The sequence below is a fragment of the Tenrec ecaudatus genome, chromosome 9 (assembly GCF_050624435.1).
Source record: "Tenrec ecaudatus isolate mTenEca1 chromosome 9, mTenEca1.hap1, whole genome shotgun sequence".
Classification (NCBI taxonomy): domain Eukaryota; kingdom Metazoa; phylum Chordata; class Mammalia; order Afrosoricida; family Tenrecidae; genus Tenrec; species Tenrec ecaudatus.
This window is the reverse complement of record NC_134538.1, coordinates 68,954,332-68,978,168: the sequence shown is the minus strand read 5'-3', so window position 1 is coordinate 68,978,168 and position 23,837 is coordinate 68,954,332. Positions and strand designations below refer to the sequence as shown.

The following is a 23,837-nucleotide window of genomic DNA, read 5'->3' as shown; positions in this document are numbered from 1 at the left end:
TCAGAGATGCCCACTGAAGGATGAACACTCCTTCTCTGGCCCTTGAAGCACCCGATCACATGACTAACCCAGGTGCACAGCTCCTACACCTAAAGCTTCACTCTTCGTCGTCGATGGAAATCGTCTTTCGCATTCTGCTCCCTGGCTAGAGCAGATATCTGCAACAACCTGTCATTTTCAACAGCCCAGAAGAAATGAAACCAACAGCTTGGTTCTCCCCATTGGCCACAAATTGTCTTACCGAAATGTGCCTCCTTGGATTAGCTCATCTAACCTCAGGTGTCTTCACTGTTTCCCTGTGCTTCAGGCTAGAAGAGAAGTTCTAATTAATTCCATAATGAATATATCAGTTGTTACCATCTGCCCATGAGTCTCTTCTGACTCATGGCAACCCCACGCATACGGATCAGAACTTGAAACCAATAGGCCTTTCCTGGCTGGTTTTCCAGAAGTAGAGCATCAGACCTTCTTCCTCATCTACCTCGGTCTGGAGGCTCCTCTGCATTAAGTCGAACATCATGGCAAGACACATCCTCTACTGAGAGATGAGGGTAACTATACTTGAGCTCACTGGAGGCTTATTTTCCCTTTAATGCTAAATAAATTATCCCTCACTTTGAAAAGATTCAACCCACCCCTACTCACCATAAATTCTTCATCACAATCACAGTCACTTGCTATATATGCAGTGTTGAAAGCACTGGAAAGCCTTAGAGCCTCTTCTTGAACTAACCAAATTCACTGCCAACAAGTAGATTCCAACTCAACTCCTATCAACCTTATGTACAGTTTCTGAACCTATGGGAGCTGACAGTCTCACAACTTTCTCCTATGGGTCAGCTAATGGGTTTGGACCATCACACTTGCAGTTAGCAACCTAATGTCTAGCCACGGCCTCACCAGGACTCCGTTCATGCACTTCAAAACAAACACTTCCATCGAGTGCATTCTCACCTATAGTGACAACCCTATGAAGCCCCCAGGCTGCAAATCTTTACCGAAGCAGACAGCCACGGTTTTCTTCCACAGATCCGCTGGCACGTTTAAAAGTACTGGCCTGTTGCCAAAATCAGCACCCATTATGACATCAGGGCTCCTTGTTTGGCACTAAAGTAAAGCTAAGTACTAATGACATGCAGCTGTTCTGACTCATCTACAGATCTGACCTAAAGACACGTGTGGCACTTGCATACTCTCCTGTCAACTTGAGCAAAGGGATGGAGTCTAGTCTGTCAATCAGGTCATAGTCAATGAGGCCTTTGTGTGGGAATGGACTTCTGAGGATTCTGGGAAATCCTGTCTTTCTCCCTGGAGGTGGGACATGTACTCTCTCTGCTTGACATTCCTGTTGACAAGCCACATGGAGCCACACTGATGGCAGCCAAAGCCCTGGAGATAAGTCCACTGCCATTGGACCCACAGGACCTTCCACCCACTGGCTTGTGATCTTCCTGCATTCAGCATCATTGCATGTGCTGAAGAGGAATTCATGGGACTTATGGGCTAATATTGAACTTATGAATTTGATCTGAACTAGGCTGGGATATGTTATCTTAATATATAATTACTTTGGGATTAAAACTCTCTCTTATACACATATGAGTGTCTCTGGATTTGTTTCTCCAGTCAACCCAGACTATCACAACACATTTAAGATCAAGTTTGCAACCCATGGACTGCCTGTAATTGATGCCTGCCCACTGGTGTTGAATTAATTCCAACGTAGAGACTCTCTAGAGGGTTACCAAGGGGGTGGATCTTTACAGGAGCAGACAGCCTCACCTTCTCCCATAGAGTGGCTGGTGAGTGTGAACGACCCACCTTCCAATGCCTACTAGAGCCCCTGGTAAATAGAAAGCCAAATAAAAAGAAATGGAAACACCTCACACATACACCAGGCATTGTGGCTCTCTTTACAACACTTACTAAAGTAGACCAAGCCAAAGATTCAGGTCTAAAGACACCACCCAACTCTAAAATGATGAGTCTATGTTCCATAAGCACTCTACTGGAATGTTTTGTTTGGGGAAGGTTTAGCATAAAAATGCTACTACCGCTTTACAGGGGCCTTCAGCACTTGAATTGAGGACAAGGCTGATACCTTCCAGATCATCTCTGATGAAGTTCCTCCCTAGGATCTAAACGATTTTCTCAAAGGGCTTGAGAAGAGTTGGTGTGTGGAGAGATCTGAAAGAAAACACCTTTTTATCCTGTCCCATTTAAAGCTTCATGAAAGAAGTAGAATTTTCCAAAGAGTCCATGGATCTGTTTCACACGGTTGAGGATGAGGGCTGGGTGCTTTGTTTGCTTGCTACCCTCTGAGGGCCAGCAATGTCAATGGTGTCAACACCTGAGGCTCTAGTATACTTCATTAGTATAGCTGAGGGAGACTGGGAGAAATACGTACTCTATATTAGGTTTTCTCAGCTTAGACGAAGTGCTTCCTAATTTGGGGTGAAAGAGATGTGTGGTCTATATACTTAGATGCCCTGTTTTGCAACCTCTTCAAAATGAAGTTTAGAAGTATATAAATATAGCACTAATTAGCCACCTTGAGAAAGACACTGAAATCCAAACCAAGGAAAATAAAACTAGTTGTCATTTGTAGTCTATGGAAATGCTTCACGCTATGCCAGTACTTAAAATGCTGACCCCAATTCTAATGACAGCTTTAAAACTCAGCATTGTTTTGGCATTTCTCACAGACGTTAGGTTCAGAGAGCTGGGTCAAAGATCAACAGCTAGAAAGCAAGACGTCGGGATCCACACCTGTGACTGGCTAATTCCATTGTCTCCTTCAACCATCCTGCAGCATGCTGCAATCCCACTGCAGGGCTTCCAAACCCTTCCCAATCTTCATGTCAAGCTCTGCAGAATGTTTTAAATGTTTTATTAGGAGATCATACAACTCTTATCATAATCCATACATCCATCCATTGTATATAGCACATCGGTACATTCATTGCCCTTATCATTTTCAAAACATTTGCTCTCCACCTAAGCCCTTGGCATCAGGTCCTCTTTTTTTCCCCCTCCCTCCCCACTTCCCCCTCCCTCAGGAGCCCTTGATAATTTATAAATTATTATTTTGTCATATCTTGCCCTGTCTGGCGTCTCCCTTCACCCCCTTTTCTGTTGTCTGTCCCCCAGGGAGAAGGTCACATGTAGATCCTTGTAATCGGTTCCCTCTTTCCAACCCACTCACCCTCTACTCTACCAGTATCGCCACTCACACCCCTGGTCCTGAAGGGATCATCCACCCTGGATTCCCTGTGCCTCCAGCTCCTATCTGCACCAGTGTACATCCTCTGATCTAACCAAACTTGCAAGGTAGAATTCAAATCATGATAGCGGGGGGTGGAGGGGGTGAGGAGGGAAACTTAGGAACTGGAGGAAAGCTGTATTCTTCATCGGTGCTACATCGCACCCTGACTTACTCATCTCCTCCCCTAGACCCCTCAGCAAGGGGATCTCCAGTGGCCGACAAATGGGCTTTGGGTCTCCACTCTGTACTTCCCCCTTCATTCACTATGGTAAGACATTTTGTTCTGATGATGCCTTATACCTGATCCCTTCAACACCTCATGATCACACAGGCTGGTGTGCTTCTTCCATGTGGGCTTTGTTGCTTCTCAGCTAGATAGCCGCTTGTTTACCGTCAAGCCTTTAAGACCCCAGATGCTATACCTTTTGATAGCTGGGAACCATCATCTTCCTTCGCCACATTTGCTTACGCACCCGTTTGTCCTTAGCAATCATATCATGGAGGTGTGCAGCCAATGATATGATTTTTTGTTCTTTGATGCCTGATACCTGATCCCTTCAGAACCTCGTAATCACACAGGCTGGTGTGTTCTTCCATGTGGGCTTTGTTGCCTCTGAGCTAGATGGCCGCTTGTTTATCTTCAAGCCTTTAAGACCCCAGACGCTATATCTTTTGATAGCCGGGCACCATTAGCTTTCTTCACCACATTTGCTTATTCACCCGCTTTGTCTTCAGCAGTTGTGTTGGGAGGGTGAGCATCATAGAATGCCAATTTGATAGAAGAAATATTCTTGCATTTGGGGAGAACTTGAATAGAGGCCCAATGTCCTTCTGCCACCTTAATACTAAACCTATAAATATAGGCACATAGATCTATTTTCCCATCTCATATATAAATATATTTGCATATGTACAGACATGTACTGCAGATTTTTTACCAAAAGCCATCTTTCCAAAGTGTCATAGCCAGTACCAAAGACAAGGGGAATTCAAAATGTTCATGGAAAAAGTTGAATTTTTTTAAATGGGTTGATTCCTTGAACTGTTTGGACTCCCACCCGCACCCCTCTCCCTGTACTTTTTGAATAGCCTTACCAGCACCTACCATTGATCTACCATCCAATACCAAATAGAAATTCACATCATAATTCAACTAAAATATCCACCAGAGACAAAACCACAAAGTCAGCCACTGATGTTGATGTTTGATGTCGAGGGGTCTAATCCTTCCAAGAAAGTTATAACCAAAGTGATCCTCATCAACCGATGTAACCTAGACAATTTTCAAGTAACCGAGCACCTGATCAGTATCCCTTGTCTAAAACTGATAGTATTCCTTCCGTCGTCATCTTTGCATCTTTCAAAAATTGTTCTCTATTTCCACAGTATGTATCCTCCGGTAGGGGGTACAAAAAAATAGTTCATTGGAAAAGGGAGTGCGTATTTATAATCTGGATTTTTTAAAATATCTGATATGTGGCAATTTTTTTTTAATTTTCGATCTCCAATGGTTCATCCTAAACTTAGGATAGTGCCCTAACTGCTAGAGCTAAGACCAAAAATATGATCGCTTCCATCGGGATATAGATTATCTAGTCTTACTGTAAAGCACACAATAATAATAATAATAAGACAAAAAATTACCCAGTGCCATTGAGTTAAAGCCAACTCCGAGCAGCTCTGCTTAGGGTTTCCATGACGCCAAGATCTTACAGGAGCAGAGAGCTTCGTCTGTCTTTCACGGGCAAGCCGGAGCCGCTTCCCTTGCAATCTGCAAGCCCTGTACCTCAGTGCCACAAGAGGCCCTTCGGGTAATGTAGGCCAGGACATTATAGAAATCCTATAGAACGAATGACCCAGGCGCCTCATATTTCACTGTCTGGCCATTCGTAGCCTAGGAGGTGGGCCTACCTTCTCTTGCATAGTCTAATCTCAGGCTCCCACCACCATTGCCCCACATCATCTGTTGAGAAAGACAGCAGGGTAAGTGGAGCGCAAACCTCCCCCTTGTTGAGCGGGACCGAGGGATTTTACAGTGGAGATCTGCTCAGATGTGCCGGGATCAGTAAGTCCTGTGGCCACAGCTAGCTGTCATTGAGGAGGAGAGCTACTATCTCTGGTGAATGCCCACATGCCTAGGGGGGAAAAGGTTATGATACTAAATAAAAATGAAAAGATTGATATTAGAGAAAACAGTCATGTATGTCCCATGAGGTACAAACGAGTAGTAACTGGTATTCAATGTGAAGAGTCTTTATGATGGACCATGTACAATTGATTAAATGTTAAAACTGGAAAGTAAGAGAAAAACAGAAGTGGCGGAGTGGAAATGCGCATGCTTGTAACATGCAAGTTACTACGAAGCAGACTGAGCGCAGGCACACGTTTTCTGATGGCTCACGAAAAACCGGCCTTTTGTGAAAATCCCCCTTTCCACTCGGGTGGAGCGCACACGGGCCTGCTTTGCTCTCTTCCTCAATGGGTGAGGTTATATTGGGTGGAACAAAGGATTTTGCACTCTATGTTGTAGGAATAAACTTAGACACCCAAGAATCCTTCTTTCCAGCCCTCATCAGACTTTGAACGCAATAACTATTAAAGTAGCTTAAGCTACTGCGATAAATCACCCTAGAGGCCACACACACTGATCACTCGCGCCCACGGTCACTACTGCAAGGAATCCAGTACAGACCGACCTCGGAGAGACTGCAGCTTGGGTTCCAGCCAACACAGGCAGTGAGTTTACGGGTGCTGTTGCTTTGTTTTGGGTCCATTTGGTTTTTTCTGGAGATGGTGGGGGTGGTTATCAGACATGATAAAGCTTGCAAACACATTCCTTTTTTGATTAAACATTTTATTTTTGGTTACTGAGGGTTTTTTAGTATGGCTTTCTTTCATGCATGTTTCAAAATACTTTTCTCATTAAATGAATTCTATTCAAATAATAAATTGGGTAATTTCCACATTTAAAAAGTTAGAACAATGTGATAGAGATATCTAGTGTTGTTAACACATTTAATAGGTATAACTTTGCTAAGAACAAAGTACAATTATGTGCTGCATAATGTCCATTTGGCAACATCTGACTGCATATATGTCAGTGTTCCTAAAACCCATAAAATTTTAAAAGTGAGGTACATATATTGGTTCATTATAGCAACAGGGCACTACTTTGGTATACTCATCAAATATTATTATTGTTGCTGTATTATATTAAAGGTGGTTTAATGTATCTGAACCTATTTCTTCAACATGCTTTTATTCATAGAAAGGTACCCTGTATACTGAGATAAAATTTGACTGTCGCTATCATGCTCTCTGTCATAAAATGATGATAATGTTTCTCAAGTTAACCAGAGACACATATAAACCATGGATACATTAATGGACTTGGGGCATTTAATGCTAGCCTCAATCTAGATCAGTTGGTTCTAATGAAATGGCCTTGCTCTCTTTATGTCTGCCCTCATGAACAGATCACTGTAGGTATGGGTGCTTTAGCAAAGTGTGGTGAAGAAACCAGAGCGTGCTGGATATATCAGAAAGAATGGTGTCTAGCATGTTAAAGGGTTGTCTTAAAACAAGCAACCATCTAAATGAGCTATCAACCAAGTGCATATGGGAGAAGCACGTCTGCCTGTGTGATCCAAGGATTGTAAATAACAAAATCAAAATCTGAAAGAGGAAATGATTTCAGAGTTAAAACTATGAACACCTGGTTTGCAGAAGACTGCAAATCACAGCAGAAGCCCAAAATCCATCTTCAGGGTCCACACATGGATTAAGCCCCCATTGAATGCCTTCAGGCCACAGTCAAGGGATGGGAATTGCCTTGCCATCAGACAGAGAACATTGTAAAATTGATTATCACAGATGTAGATAGATTAGAATTCATTACCTTGTCGTTCATTTCCTTTTTGACCCATAGTTGTTTCAGTTTTTAATAGTTTATACTTTCTTTTTGAAAGAGGTTTTTGTGTGTGTTTATCCAGTAGTTTTGTTGGTTTTTTGGTTTGTTTGTTTCTTGTTGTATTTTGTATGGCTTTTTTATATATGAAGCCCAAGACAGGTAGGTCTAAACAGACAGTAGCTGAATTGATAATCGCCAAGTGTCATGGCATGGGAGCTTGGGGAAAATGTGCAGCTAATGACAATGAGTACAAGAATACATTCTGAAATTGATTATGCTGATATCGCACAAATCCTAATATAATCAAATTATTCAATACTATGATATTTGACACATACCCCAATAAAAGTATATTTTTCAAAAACTAACTCATGCTAGATACAAATGGTTTTAATTTATGAACAATTTCAAATTAAAGACAGATTTCAGTATTCATATGTAATCTTGGAACTGCCTGTGTGTAGTATATGAGAATATTTCATTGTCTTTTAATTTCATCTTTCCACAAACTTTTTCAAGCCTCCTCACTGGAGTCTGAACAAAGTCCAAATCACATAGTGATCAATTTCACAAACTGTATCATGAACGTTACATGATGCATGACTGCAATACAAAGATTCAAGTCTTTGATCTTATTATAAAGAAATGCATACTTGCAGCATACGATTTGGATTATTGGGACCTGGTTTCAGATGCTTCCTAAACTTTACAGTCCCCCGTTGTGAACCATTCAATATTATTTAGAGCTTAAGTGAACACTCGGATTCTTCCCAGCTCTGCCTCAAAGTGCTCACTAGGAGCACACATCATCACCACGAGCATTTAGTTGTCTGAGAAAGGGCTACTTTACAGCAACGGGACCTGTGAGCCTCCTCTAAATCAGCATACGCAACATGGGTTCAACAAATGACCTGCAGGGTTTATATGACTTTCCTGAAAAGGTTTGTACCATTTTATACTTTTTTTCCTGGATCTTCATAGTTTCCATCAAATTGTCAAAAGATTTGTGACCTCTGAGGGGTAAAGACCAATGGGTTTAAAGCATTGGAGTAACAATTAGAAACAGAAAAAGAACTTTTTAAAGAGTAGAAAGCAGAATACAGCCCTTGGTGGTGTCCCTATAGAGTATCTTTTCTCCAGTTGTCCATACCATGACAATCAGGAACCCAAATGCTTGCATTATTGACTTCTACAGATTCGACACTTCAGTGACTGGACACTATGTACACATTTAAATAATACTCTCCCAAATATACCTGACTGCACTTTGAGTTAAGCCCGGTCTTAGAGGTAGGTGACTTCTAGACTCATCCTCTGGATTTAAACAGAAATGACTCTGAGCCAAGTATGTCCAGTACAGCCATCGCAATCCAGAGTCTTGCTGCGCAACCCCCAGCCAACCGCGATTCACGGAAACCCTAGGGAACGTGTAGAACTGTACCATGGGTCTTCTCGGCTGGGAGAGTGAGTAAAGCAGATAAACAACTCATTTCTCCTCTGGAGTGGCTGGGGGGGGGGGGGTGGGTTTGAACCACCAACTTTTAGGTTAGTAGCATAGGGATGCTAATAGTCACAGGATTTTACAGATTTCCTGAAAAACTGGGTGAAGGAGTCTGGACATAATTGTCCTAGAGCTTTCAAACAAAACCACTAAACTGAGAATAGGCAAGGAGTTGTTTTCCTTTGGAAAGGTGTGTTAGTGATGCAGGAGTCCGTGTACAGCCATTTCAAAATCTGAGGGAAAATGGGGTTGTGAAGAGTGTCAGAACTTCTTAACAGTATTAACACAAGTTGGGAAATCCTTGCAAGTGATAGACCTCATATGCCATTAATCTGCACGCAACGCATTAGGCAGAAGAGATGATCATCTGCTACAAACGATCCTCTTTCAAACTTAGTATCTCACCTCAAGCCGGTTCTGCCGGCAAAACAATCAAGCTGTGTCTACAACATAATTTAGTGAAGTCGATGCCATTCTTAACCATTCATTCTCTATCATTCAATTTGTCAACACACATACTCGTGCAATTTAATTATATGTAAGGTGTCCAAGTTCAGTTCAACCTCTTAAACAGAAAATAAACTTTCTTGGTGGGACACAAGAAGTCACTTAGAAGTGCTCAAATTTTCATTTTAATTTCTAGTGGTTATGATAAAAGATCCTATGCTCAATAGATCTTTAAAAACAGGCTGGACTGGAACTTCATGCATGTAGGAGAGTCTCTGTATGCTGATGATGCATAGGGCAGGTGGGCTCTGAACATGTCCTGGTTCTGCGATGAGGTGGTAATAGTGCTTCATCGTGTGAGGGTCAAAATCTGATCATACCAAATGGAGTCCTATTGAAATAATGAAGCAAAAGAGCTGAACGAAACACTCAAATGGTATCTGAGGAGACAACGTAATGTCAGGAAATGTGCAAAGGTCTTGGATTTAGAAAGCCAAAAGGGAGGTACATGCTTGGCATGTTTCAAGCTTAAAAAACTAAAGAAAAATTCAAGTCTCTAATTGAAATACTGAAGGATTCTATGGGCAGATATTAAATGATGCAGAAAATGGCAAAAGAAGATGGAAGGAATACACAAAATCACTGTAGCACAAAGAACGTGTGAACATTCACCAGTTTCGAGAGGTAGCACATGATCAAGAACCAATGGCACCAAGGGAGGAAGTCCAAGCCGCACTGAAAGCATTAGCCAAAAACACGGCTTCAGGAACTGATGGAGACTAATGGAAATGCTTCAACAAGCTACAAAAGCACTGAAAACACTCACTTGGCTATGCCAACACATTTAGAAGACAGCTCCCTGACCAACATAATTGGGAGAGACCCACATTTATACTATTCTAAAGAAAAAATGGTGCAATCGAATGTGAAATTTATCAAACAATATCATTAATATCACATAGAAGTAAGTTTTGCTGAAAATAATTCAACAATCGTTGCAGCAGCACATTAACAGGGAGCTGCCAGATAGTCAAGGCAGATCCAGAAGAGGACGAGGAACAAGGAGATCATTGCTGACGTCAGATGGATCTTGGCAGAAAGCGGAGAATACCAAAAGATGTTTATCTGTGTTTATATTTCAAATCCAAAGGCATTCAACTATGTGGATCATAATAAACTATGTGTGACATTGAAAAGAATGGGAATTTCAGAATATGTCATTGGGTTCCTGTAAAACCTGTAACTGAGGCAAGAGTCAGCCCTATGAACAGAACAAGGAAAGACTGCATGGTTAAAAGTATGAAAGATGTGTATAAAACTTCCCTCTAGTTCTTTAATGCTTCCTTCCCACCCCACCCCAACTATCGTAACCCCAATTCTATCTTAAAAATCTGGATAGACCAGATCATGTACACTGGTACAGATAAGAGCTGGAAACACAGGGAATCCAGGACAGATAAACCCCTCAGGACCAATAATGAGAGCAGTGATACCAGGAGGGGAAGGGGAAAGTGGGGGGAGAGAAAGGGAGAACCAATCACAATGAACAACAGAAAAGTAGGTGAAGGGAGACATCAGTCAGTGTAAGACATGAAAAAATAATAATGTATAAATGATCAAGGGTTCATGAGGAAGGGAGGGTGGGAAGGAGAGAAAGGATGAGGAGCTCATGCCAAAGGCTCAAGTAGAAAGAAAATCTTTTGAAAATTATGATGGCAAAAAATTTTTTTTTAATATTTTATTAGGGGCTCATACAACTCTTATCACAATCCATACACATACATACATCAATTGTATAAAGCACATCTGTACATTCTTTGCCCTAATCATTTTCTTTTTATTTTTTTACATTTTATTAGGGGCTCATACAACTCTTATCACAATCCATACATATACATACATCAATTGTATAAAGCACATCCACACATTCCCTGCCCCAATCATTCTCAAAACATTTGCTCTCCACTTAAGCCCTTTGCATCAGGTCCTCTTTTTTTTTCTTTTTTTTCCCCCTCCCTCCCTGCTCCCCCCTCCCTCATGTGCCCTTGTTAATTTATACATTGTTATTTTGTCATATCTTGCCCTATCCGGACTCTCCCTTCCCCCCCTTCTCTGCTGTCCCTCTCCCAGGGAGGAGGTCACTTGTGGATCCTTGTAATCAGTTCCCCCTTTCCAACCCACTCACCCTCCATTCTCCCAGCATCGCCCCTCACACCCTTGGTCCTGAAGGTATCATCCACCCTAGATTCTCTGTGCCTCCAGTCCCCATATGCACCAGTGTACAACCTCTGCCCTATCCAGTCCTGCAAGGTAGAATTCGGATCATGGTAATTTGGGGGAGGAAGCATCCAGGATCTGGGGGAAAGCTGTGTTCTTCATCGGTACTACCTCGCACCCTGACTGACCCATCTCCTCTCCTAAACCCCTCTATGAGGGGATCTCCATTGGCCGACACTTGAGCCTTGGTTCTCCACTCTGCTCATCCCCCTTCATTCAATATGGTATATATATATACCTTTTTTTTTTTTGCATGATGCCTTATACCTGGTCCCTTTGGCACCTTGTGATCACACTGGCTGGTGTGCTTCTTCCATGTGGGCTTTGTTGCTTCTGAGCTAGATGGCCGCTTGTTCACCTTCAAGCCTTTAAGACCCCAGACACTATCTCTTTTGATAGCCGGGCACCATCAACTTTCTTCACCACATTTGCTTATGCACCCATTTGTCTTCAGCGATCCTATCATGGAGGTGTGCAGTCAATGATATGATTTTTTGTTCTTTGATGCCTGGTAACTGATACCTTCGGGAACCACTCGATCACACAGGCTGATGTGTTCTTCCACGTGGACTTTGTTGCTTCTGAGCTAGATGGCCGCTTGTTTATCTTCAAGCCTTTAAGACCCCAGTCACTATCTCTTTTGATAGCCGGGCACCATCAGCTTTCTTCACCACATTTACTTGTTCACCCGCTTTGGCTTCAGCAGTTGTGTCGGGAGAGTGAGCATCATAGAGTGCCAGTTTAATAAAAGAAAATATTCATGCATTGAGGGAGTGCTTGAGTAGAGGCCCTAGGTCCTTCCACCACCTTAATACTAAACCTATAAATGTAGACACTTAAATTATTAAAAGAAAATTATGATGGCAACATATGTACAAATGTGCTTGACACATGGATGAATGTATGGATTGTAATAGCTGTACAAGCCCCCACTAAAATGATAAAATATAATTTTTAAAAAGGTGTGTTAGGACGGTATCCTTCTTAAAATTTATGTATTTATTATTAATTGTGGGTTAATACATAGATAATATCCTTCCATAGTTCAATCAAATCAAGCAGAGTTGTACAATTGCTACCACAATCAGTTTGCAAACATTACTTTTCTTCCTGGACTCCTAGGGTGTTCTCCTTTTACCATAATTATTCAATATTTATGATAAGCAAAATAATAAAAAAACCTGGACTATGTAAAGACTAATGAGGCATTACAATTGGAAGAAGGGTTATTAACAACCTCATACGCAGATAACACGTGAGTTGGAACCAACTGAAGGGCACCTAACAATTAATAAAGTAGAATGTCAGATAGTTGGATGTATAAGAGGGCGAGGAGGTCAGAGGCAAATGTCTGCAGTCTAATTCTTCTTTACATTCCAACCTAACTCCATGTCTTGCCAGTCTGGCTGCAACTTGCCTTTAGGATCTTAGTTTAAAATCTCCCTTCTGCAGGTCAATGTGACTCAGCCTCTTGCTCTACGTCACAGCTACATAACAGACTAGATTTTCCCCATAGCATTTGAATTATTTCTTTTTAATTAGTAGCAAAATAATGATTAATATGTAGAAAGATTTATCTCTCCACCAACTCATATCAGTCTGCGGGCTCAGCCACAAGAACTTGGTTTACTGCTTTATTTGGGGTATCTAGGACCGGCCTTGCATATATGAGTCTTAATCAATGCACCTTACATGAAGACCAAAGGAGAAATGATGGGTTTGGATTATGGTGCTGGTGAAGAATACTGAGAGTACCATGGATTGCCAAAAGAACAAACAGATCTGTCGTGGAAGAAGCACAGCCAGACTGCTCCTTAGAAGCAAGGACTGGAGAGACTTTATCTCACATTCTTTGAGAAACAAGTCTCTGATGAAGGACACACTTGGTAAATAGAGAGACAAGGAAAAGAGGAAGGTCCTCAGCAAGATGAATTGACACGGTGGCTGCAACCATGCGCTCAAACCTAGGGCCAATTGTGAGGATGGAGCAAGATTGGGCAGCGTTTCATTCACTGAGTCAGAATCAATTCAAGGGCACCTAACAACAAGAACATGAATAAATGAATTCTGCCAGATTGATTACACAATAGAGTAAACAACTATGATTCCCTGCCTTTGAATCAAATCCGACACACAGCGACCCTGTAGGGCAGCGTAGAATAACTGCCGTGGGCTTCTGAGGCTGTGAATCTTCCGAGAGCAAAAAGTCTCATCTGTTTCCTGAGGAGCAGCGTGTGAGTTCTCGCTGCTGACCTTGGCATTAGCAGCCCAACTCGTAATCCAGCACACCAGCAGGGCTCCTTCGAGCAGGTAAAATGTGCATATTTTACGCAACAAATGATGCATGCCATGAAAAGTTATTACTGACAGAAGCACATTCATGCACGGGGGGCTATTTGCACTTCATGCAAAGTTTCTCACGGCCATTGAGTCGATTCCGACTTGTAGCCACTCTGGAGGACAGGGTCCAACTGCTCCTTCGGCTTTCCAAAACGGTCCACCTCGACAAAAAGGCAGAGCCCTTAGCTTTTGGATGCAGAGCAGATGCTGGGTTTGAACCACTGACCTTGTGATTAGCAGCTCAATACATAACCCACTATACCACCAGAACTCCTTATTAAATATTTACAGGTACGTTCAGATAAAATATATGAGTATTTCTCTTGTCAAGTTATCCCCACTAGCGAATATGGACTAAGCTTTCAACTAAATAATAGCATGGGAGTCAGATGACAATAATAAGACAGTTTCTCATTTTACTAGAACTGTTCTAAACAACTTCAAAGTGATCACAGCTGGTTCACAACTATAGCCTAGCAAATATTTCAAAAATATTTCAAAGCTAAGATATTAACCATGAGTGTCTGCAGCATCAATCCTAATAAGGGATTTGCTCAATACGCATTCAAGAAGTACATCTACAGCCAAAAGACTTCTTAAATTTGGATTCTCAATCAACGAGATGAAGATGCAGCATCGCCATTTTGAGAGCCTGTCCCCGGGTGTGTCTTGGGAAATTATAACTATGATCACATTAATTTTACAAAATGCTGTATACACAGTCTTATATTGTTTCATGGGGTAAATTCTCAGTTGGTGAAGATAGACATTTCCATATGTAAATGTTAACCATTAATGATTATGTCTGGAAAATTATATGTTCAACACAAGGGACTTTTACGCCCACCGAATCACTATCATTTCCAAAAGTATTCCATTCAGATGGACCTTAATGTAAACTTCTAGGAAAATAAAATGCTTTTTACAAAGTTTCAGATGGGAATTATCAAACTTGAAAGACTTAGAAAATAGTCTTTTAAAAAATAATAATAATAAGTTTTTCCTTCCCTACTCAAACCCACTGCCCACTGAGCCAGGCCGAGCTCATAGTAACCCTGTAGCCCAGAGGGGAATTGCCACAGGGTTCCCAAGACTATGATCTTTATGGAAGCAGGCTGCCATGTCTTTCTCCCACCAAGTGGCCAGTGGGCATGCCAACCAATGTCTTGGTTATCAGCTATGTGTCTATCCACTGGGACCTCAGCCTCTGTTTTTCTCTGTTGTCTCTCTAAAGGTGTTCCAAAATGACTTCTATTTAAACTTTATTTTGTTAGTATTTTCAGAAATCTTTAATATACTTGGAAACAAGCAAGTTTGGTTGAGTTTGGTTTGGATATGTATGAACACACACACACACACACACCCAATATTCTGAGGGACTGAAGTGACCCAGATGATCAATTTATGGGAAAGGATGGTATATTCTCAGGATACTTTTTCCCAATGAGCATGTTCTTAAAAACAGAATGTGAGAGAATGGAGTGGAGTGAAATGCAACAGCACAGATGATTCAAGGCACAACCGGAAGATCCTGAAATGCTTCCTAACTCAGGAATCCAGTCCCTTGGAGCAAATCACAAGGAGGATAAAAGTACATAAAACTCTGTGTGTATACATGTGTATGTGCGGGAGAGAGAACTTGCAACCAAAAAGTCACATTTAAGGTTTGTTCTGCTAAAGATTTCCAACTCTTTTTAATATTAATGAACTATTGAATTGTATGATAAATGAATTATATGTTCATAAAACTGTTTAGAAATAGTAATTCATACTTTAAAAGACAGTATTCCAGGGATAAAAACATCTTAAAATTCCAGAAATATTTGTATAAACAATATGGCCCACTTTACCTAATTACAGTACAAAATAAATACCCCTGCTTTCAATAGTCAAATTTAATGATTGTTACACCCCGTCGAATGTATCACGAGAATATCCTACTTCTCTCTGAGGTCTCAATCTCTTTTGGCAAATTCAAAAGCCCCAGGAGAGTATCCTCTAACTAAAGAGGTCAGTGATTTTTTGTTTCACCACACGTCATGCCTGGAAACACCAATTGCATCCCATCCCATCCCATTCTATCCCTGTTGCTGTGCTGTGAAGGAGAAGGGTAGCTTCTACTAAGGTTAAAGTCTGAATCCCTACCGTTCCAATTTTCTACTTGTATCTGAAGAAAGAATGAAGCATGAAAGAAAGAATGATGCATGATGCTTAAAAAAATGGAAGTAGTTAACTCTAGCAAGGATATCCCCATAACTACTAGTTTTTTATTATGACAGCTACTAATATAACCAGGAAAGATGCTCTTACTGGAAGAGGAAGTGTAGATTTTGGACAACGCAGAAGCTGGGAACAAGAAGGCTTTAGAAAAATCTTAAAAGCAGAAATCTTGAATATGCACTGGAGACTCTGTCTTCAAAGTGTCCTTAGCCAAGTCCAAGTGTGGACATATATATTTTACCTGTTCTACAAATATGGTGTCTGGGTCCTACAGAAGGAATTTCCTGGGAATTCTTACTTCTTCCATACGGCGCACACACACACACACCCACACACACACACACACTTCTCAATGAATGTGAATGAGAATCAACCTAATGAGGTCATTAGCAAGGCAACAATTCAACAAAACTCAAACGTTCCGCAAATGGGATTGTGGAAGGCCGTGCGTCATTCCTTTTCTTAGTGTTTCGCTCCATCAATTTTTGTCCAAACATAAATATTCTGCCAGCATTTGACTGTTCTGACCCACAAAAAGGATAATTTTATGCACTTCAGCCTATTACTGAGAGAGTCCCTGCCATGTACAAAATCAGCAAGAAGAAATGCATTTGGTGTGCTCCCTTCACACGATGCCAGGGACAATGACAGCATGCCACGGGGAAATCCTTGCAACCTGTTCACAGAGTCAGAGAAATCTGACATGGCAATACCCCTTATGACAACGTGCTTACTGGAGTGCGAAGCAAGCAAACAAAAAGACAGGAATACAAACCAACGCACAGTCACTGGCCACGAACAAGCCACAAACTACTCAACGCAGGTTCATAAGAGCCTACATTTTCATTGGGCGGGAATAACGAACTGGAAAATGTACGTCAAATTATCATATTATAATGTCTTATGTCAAAAAAACCTGGCATAAGGAATAACAAAATTCATAAAACCTTTCCATTGAAATAGGTTAGCACTCAGATTTTTAGTAAGCGATGCTTAACGAAGTTAATATTGTATCACACCCAAGAATAACCTGCTCATGATTTGAACAATGTCTAAATGGAGCGCTTCCCTGTTTTACATATTGCATAGGGGCCAAAGAGACTAATACCACTAGATTTCATAAGTAGAAAAAGGTGGTGAAAAGCAAACTACCAATTGGACTAAATATTGAAATAAAATGGCTTCTGGTTATGCATGACAGACGGACAGTGTATGTTAATTACCATTTCCTCCGTAAACTCTCCAAATGACAGAAAAAGAAACAAAAGTAGGAAAGGTATTGTTAGTAGTTAAGAGCGGTAGGTATTTTTACAGACGCTGAAGAAAAGCGTCAGAGAATAGAAACACAGCAGGATATAGGAAACTATCCTCTGGTCCCCCACTCCCAAAAAAGTGATTGTAAAAGGTCAACCAATGAAACAGTAGCCACTGTTCACACGAAAATACATTCACGCTTAGTCCCTGATTCCATCACTTACTACAGAAGGTGGGGATGCAGCACAAACACTGACAACAGGATGCTGTTTGAAGCCTGGGAGCATAGCCTTCAGGCCCCTTCCAGGTCACTCCAACACTGACAATGGACGTCTCAGGATAAAAGCCTACAGAATCATCAGCTGCAATGACCACAAAAGGGAGTAAACTTCAAAAGGACATTTCCAGGAGGAGAAAACAGAACAATTATATTATATGGTATATAATGTAATTTTATGATATATGATGTATATTATATATCAAATGTATGTCTTGACATTTGATAATAATAATGATGGGCATTGGACATATCTGATGAGGCAAATAAATAAATGATACTAAATAGTTCATAAAATAATGAGCATAGGAAGGCTCACAGCAAGTATTAACTCCAGGGAAAACAAGACTGCATCAGTCAGAAAATATAAAAGTGAAAATTCCACTCATCAAAGGACATAATTAAGAAAATTAAAAGGCTTCCTAGGAGAAAATATCTACAACATATTTATGTGATCAAAAAGATATATGAAAATATATAAAAAGAAAACTCCCACAAAGAAAAAGAGATTTCAGAAACATAAAAAATATAGACAGGAGAGTATAACTGTGCTTCACCAAAAAAAGTGATCCAAATTACAAGTCTTAAGCACACTCCCACCCCAAGTCGATTCCCACTCACAGTGACCCCATAAGATAGAGTAGTGCTGCCCCTGTGGGTTCCTGAGACTGCAACTCTTTGTGGGAGGAAGACGCCTGGTCTGGCTCTTGCGGCTAGCAGCTCAGAGCATAACCACCATGCCAGGGACATAAAAAGGTGCTCACTGGAGAAATAAGAGCAAGGGAAGGGCATCTTTGATGACACAAGAAATGTTCTAAATGGTAGTTTTGCAGCTATCCACATGCATAAAAATTTGCCATACTGAAAAACTTAAGACTTGTACATGTTATTCCGTAAAAATACTTCAAATTTTTAAAATGTGTAATGCAGGCACCCACAATTTTAGCCTTAATGGATGACTGGGGAGAGGGGAAGTAGAGGGATGAGTGTAAGAGAAACTAAGCATTTACCAATCTGCACCAAACAGAAAAGAATTGATCTAGAAATAGATGTGCATACACTGGTTTGATTTTTATTAGAAAAAATAATATTCCATTTCAAATATTAAATGTGTAATGATTTCACTAAACAGTCGAGGTTTAATATATGCCTCATTGAACATAGTTTTATTTTGTCCTTCTACTGTTCATTCCCTCTTCGATGCTATGATTTCCTTCCTCCTCCAATAGTCCGTATGGTTCCAGGAGGATTTTCCCATCCCCAGCTTCAGCAATGGCTTGTCACTCAGGCCCAATTCAACCACATGGCCCTGGCCATGGGCCATACAGATTTCTTTCTTCCAGAGATAAACTCTATTTGGGGTTAATGAGAGTGATACCAAAGTCTGTCAAAACGTTGAAGGAAAGGCATGCCACCAGCTAAAGCAGATCTTGCACCAGGAGAGATGTACTTGCCAAAGAATTGGCTGAAAGGATGGATAGCCAGATGAGAGAAAGGAATGGGCAATTGGACCCTGGTATCTGTGGCTGAGCCCTGATTCTATTGTGGGCCCGAGTGTACCTACCTGTGCCCACATCTGTGAAGGAGGCAGCATAACATGACGGGAAGGCGCTGGATTGCTTGAGTTCCAACTCTGGCTTGATCACTTGCTAACAGAGTTTGGGCATGTTACTAACTTCCTCATCTATAAATTAGGGATATTTACAGTAACTATCACATGGAATCTCAAAAGTTAATACATATAATAAACACCTATCTACCTGCATGTAGTCATACTTATGTATAGGAATATATGTACCTTAATGTAAAAATATATATTTATATATTATAAGCTCATTTATAGGTAATAATATGCTCAGAGTAGTAAATAAATGTTACCTCTTCTTATTCTGAAAAAGCTCACTCAGTGCCATTGAGCTGCCAACTCACAGTGACCCAATACAAGAAGGTAGAATTGCCCCTTGTGTTTCCAAGACTGCCATTGCTTATGGGAATAGAAAACCCTGTCTTTCTCCCTTAGGGTGGCTAATGGGTTAGAACTGCTGACCTTGGAGTTAGCAGGCCAACCTGTAACCACCATGTCACCAGGGCTCCTTACCTATTCTAATTAGTAGCAATTAATTTACAATTTAAGGTGAGTTTTCTGACACGTTTAAGTGGTAGAACCCAAGCTAATTCAACCATCCAAAATAGAAATAACACCAAGCAATATGATAAAACAAAAACATGCATAAACACAAAAATTCTCTATACCAGAAAAATTAGCATAACAAGCCAAAGATACATATGCAAAATAAACCCACTGCCCTTGAGATGATAAAGTAAAACTGTCCCATTGGTTTTCCAAAACTTTAAATCTTTGTGAGAGCAAACAGCCTCATCTCTCACCCATGGGGAAGCTAGTGGGTTCAAACCCCTGACACTGTGGTTAGCACCTTACTGTAAAACCCAATGCAACACCAGGGGCCCCACAACCAAAAATACAACAATAATAAAGCATACCCAAATCCACAAAGTTAAGGGGGAAATAGAAGCATGAAAAAAGGTCTGTTTATTTTAAATCAAATGAAAGTAAGAAATCAAAAGATAATGTATCCAATTCCAATGCTGAAGGTCATTTTAAATGTGGTATCAGTGTTGGCAAGTGACTCATGGACTGCTAGCGAGATGTAAATTAGTACATTTCTGGAAGGCAATTCAACTCTAATAGAAATGAACACAACTTTGACGCAATAATTTTTTCTAGGAATTTATCTAAAGAGAGAATTAGGTTGTGGTCAAGCATTTCTCCATGAGTTTCACACACACACACATATGTCTATATACATTAGGCATGTCTAATATACATTGATGTCTGTATACATTATATATATAGATGTCTATATATATTAAACAATGTTCAAAACTTGGGACGCCATTAAGTACATACATTGTAATGAAGGAAAACACCTACATATATTAATTTGGAAGAACATTTATGACTATTAAATTAAGCAGGTTAAAAAGATATATATACAGTATCAAATTTTTTGTTCTACACACACACGGAAAATGCCTAATAGGATTCCCATCACGTGAAAGTGAAACCTCTGATGGGTAGAATCAAGAGAAAGCCATACGAAAACAAACTCACTGCCGTCCATTCAATTCTGACTCACAGACTAGACCTCACAGGACAGAAGAGACCTGCCTTCACAGTTTCCACGGCTGTAAATCTTTATGGAAAGAGACGGTCACATCTTTCTCTGGTAGAGCAGCTAGTGGGTTCAAACCACTAACCTGTTGGTTCTCAGACAACCACTTCCACCAGGGCTCCTTAAAAAGCTCTAAGTCACCTCTTCTGTGTGGCAGACACACATTTGAAGTCAAGATGCATGCAAGCTGTTGAACAGATCTGTCTTTGAGACAATTTAATTGAAAGGGCACAGGGGGCCCCAGGGACATGTGTAGTGTACAATCATGAGGAGAGGCTGTGTTTGGGGGAAGAGGCTACAGAGGCAGAGAGGCAATCAATGCAGAAGATGCCTCATGAAACCTCCAACGCAACACACACGCTCTGTGCTTCCCATTCAAAAGGAGCTTCCCTTTGGGCTTGACGCAGCTGCTTTATCCAGACCCCTAAAGGCTCTCTTCCCTGTGTGCCAAGCGTAGCTCATGCTACGCCGGCCCGGAAAGGGAGCAGAACTTGCCCAGGACCCGACCCACGCTCTCAGAATCGTGGTGTGTAACACCCTAAACTACATACACAGTCCTGCTCCTCAGAAACTTGCCCCAAGGCAGAAAATGGCCAGCCTGACGCATCGCTCAGGCTTCCTTCGGCTCCACTCTCAAGGGCCAGGGACGCCCAACTTGCACGGGCAGTCACAATGCACACTGGACTTTAATCATCAAGCATGTTGTCTAAGGCAGTTGCCGTCAGTTGGTAGGAGCTGGCATGCTCTGTAAGAGAGATTTTCTTTTCGCTTATTTTGGGCATATTGGCAGCTGGTGACCTAGATTAAGAAATCATTTAATATGTGAACAGACAGACCACAGCACCGCATTCCTTCACAGATGGAAAGTGGATTCAACGAAGCTTCTGACAGAAGACTCAAGTAATCACTTGTGCAGGGGGGGGGGGTGGCAGGAGCAAGTACAAGTGGATAAGATGAAGTATCCAAAGATGATGGGCAAACCTGGCCCTGACCCCAAGGCGGGCAGAGTCCTGGCAACCTTCTGGGCATGTAACCAAGGGCAGGAAGGGAGCAGGAAGCCCGCTAATTCAGCTGTGGAGGGAGGAGGATCACCACAGTCCAAGAGCTTGGGTAGATATTAAAAGAAATACAATCCTCTTACTGCATTCACAGTGTGCCTATGTGGAGGAAGGGGATGGGGGCAGTCACAGAGTCTCTGGGGACAAAGCAAACGGATTGGTGCCCCTTCCTGTTCAGCTCCTTGGGTTCTTCCTGAACTGGGGGACAGTCTGAGCTTTGGTTCCAAGATGGAAACCCATTAGCATGAGGAACAAATTGACAAGTCTGACTTTCAGCCGAAAACATTCACCACTCAGTATCCCAGGAATGGAAAAATATTGCCACGTGAAGAACTCAGTTCGACTGATACAAATCATGGGGCTCATTAGCTGGTGTTCATTTTCAAGTACAATACTCAAGCTACAGTCTAAATGTCCTTGGCTCAAGACACAACTGAAGACCTCAGCGCTATCAGAGGCAAGCAGTCATCAGGTAAAGGGGCAGGCTCAGTACCCGCTATTATATCTCTTCATTTAGGAAGAGACCTGGGTTTAATTTATGCACATCTCGGGGGAAGAAAAATAAATCAAATATAGTGGGGGGTTTATACAGTGGCTTGCAAAAACACCGGGAGCACAGTGCATGCAGTGTGGATATTATATATGTGAATACTTTACAATATTTATTTTAGAAAACCGTATTGTAGAAATGTGCAGAGAACTACGGAGTCCAGGTCACACTTTATTTTTGACCTTCCACGGAAGGGCACCGGCGGTAAAAGGGACAAGCGTGTACACACACACACACACACACACACACACACACACACACACTCCGGATCTCTGTTTTGAACTCCACGATTCACTCCACTGACCGCACTACATAGAGCCGCTGCTTGGGGCGATCCTCCTCTACTGGTCCAAACGGATCTTGGTTCTGTGCAAAACTGTGCGTTTCTCCCGCACTCCAGCGCCCACAAATGCCCCTGGAGGAAGGTCTGCAGCCGCAATTTCTCGCCTCCTCTCCGGGCCGCGACCCTGCGAGCTGCCTGCGGGCGGGCGGGCTGGGGCTGGGCTCCGGCGCCCGAAGCTGCAGGGGACCCGGCGCACCTGCGACTGCCGGTGCCAGCGAGCAGCCCCGGGAGAGCAGGGCTCGCGGCGACGCCCGGGCCCCCTCGGAGGGGACGGCTCCAGCCGACCGGCGTCTCCCAGGAGGGGGGCTGCGGCTCCGGGCTGCGCATCCCGCCCCCCCCCTCCGCCCCGCGGCGCACCGGTGCCGCCTTTGCAGCAGCCGCCGCAGGCCAAGTGCGGGGCGGCCCCGGGCCCCGGCCCCGGCCCCCGGCGCAGCCCACCCCCAGGCGCAGCCCACCCCGGCCTCGGGCGCTCCCCCCGCGGGCGCCGCCCCCACCCCCCGCGGCCAGCCACCTGCCCTCGCCCCGCGCCGCCCGCCTCTGACCTTTTCCTGCGCGCGGTTGAGGCGCTTCTGGACGTTCTTGGCGAAGATGCCCGTCTTGATTTCGGCCATGGCTGCGCGTCCGGGAAGGCTTCGAGGAGCAGAGCGGGCAGCGCGGCCGGCGGCGGCGGCGGCGAGGAGGAGCGGGAGGAGGAGGAGGAGGAAGAGGAGGCGGAGGAGGAGCGGGAGAGGCGGCGGGAGGCCGAGGCGCGCGGGCAGCGGCGAGGGAGGGGCGCGGCGGCGGCGACCGGCTTAAAGCGACAGAGCCGGAGACGGGACGCGCGGGCACCGACGGCCACACCCGAGGGAGAAGCGCGAGGCGAGCGGCGCGCAGGATGGAGACGCCAAAATGCCCAGAGCGCGCTCCCGACGATGAAGCGGAGGCCGGGAGGAGAAAGGGAAGGTGGCCAAAGAGCAGCCCCCCCACCGTGCCCGGGGACAGCCTGCTGGCACTCTTCGGGCTTCTTTTCCTGCAGAGTCGATTGGATACCCTGACAGCGACCCGGATTCTTTACAGCAGAAAATGGGGGGCACCCCACACGGGGGATTGTCTCTGGCCAATGGGACTGGAGCTGTGCGTGCTGGCCACCTGTGGCTCCCAGCCAGACCACCCAGGCCAGAGCGCCTCCCTTTACCTGTGTGGTGCAGGAGACAGCCCGACC

The 23,837-nt window shown here is 43.0% G+C and overlaps 1 protein-coding gene across 2 annotated transcripts in view; it reads right to left on the bottom strand.

Annotated features, from left to right (window-relative positions):
* Window positions 1-23,247, bottom strand: part of AMPH (amphiphysin) — a 245,605-nt gene extending 222,358 nt beyond the window's left edge. For both annotated transcript variants that reach the window (XM_075557542.1, XM_075557543.1), the window contains exon 1: window positions 23,179-23,247. In XM_075557542.1, the coding sequence (XP_075413657.1) occupies window positions 23,179-23,247 (69 nt within the window). The remainder of the gene's footprint in view (window positions 1-23,178) is intronic.
* Window positions 23,248-23,837: the final 590 nt, after the last annotated feature.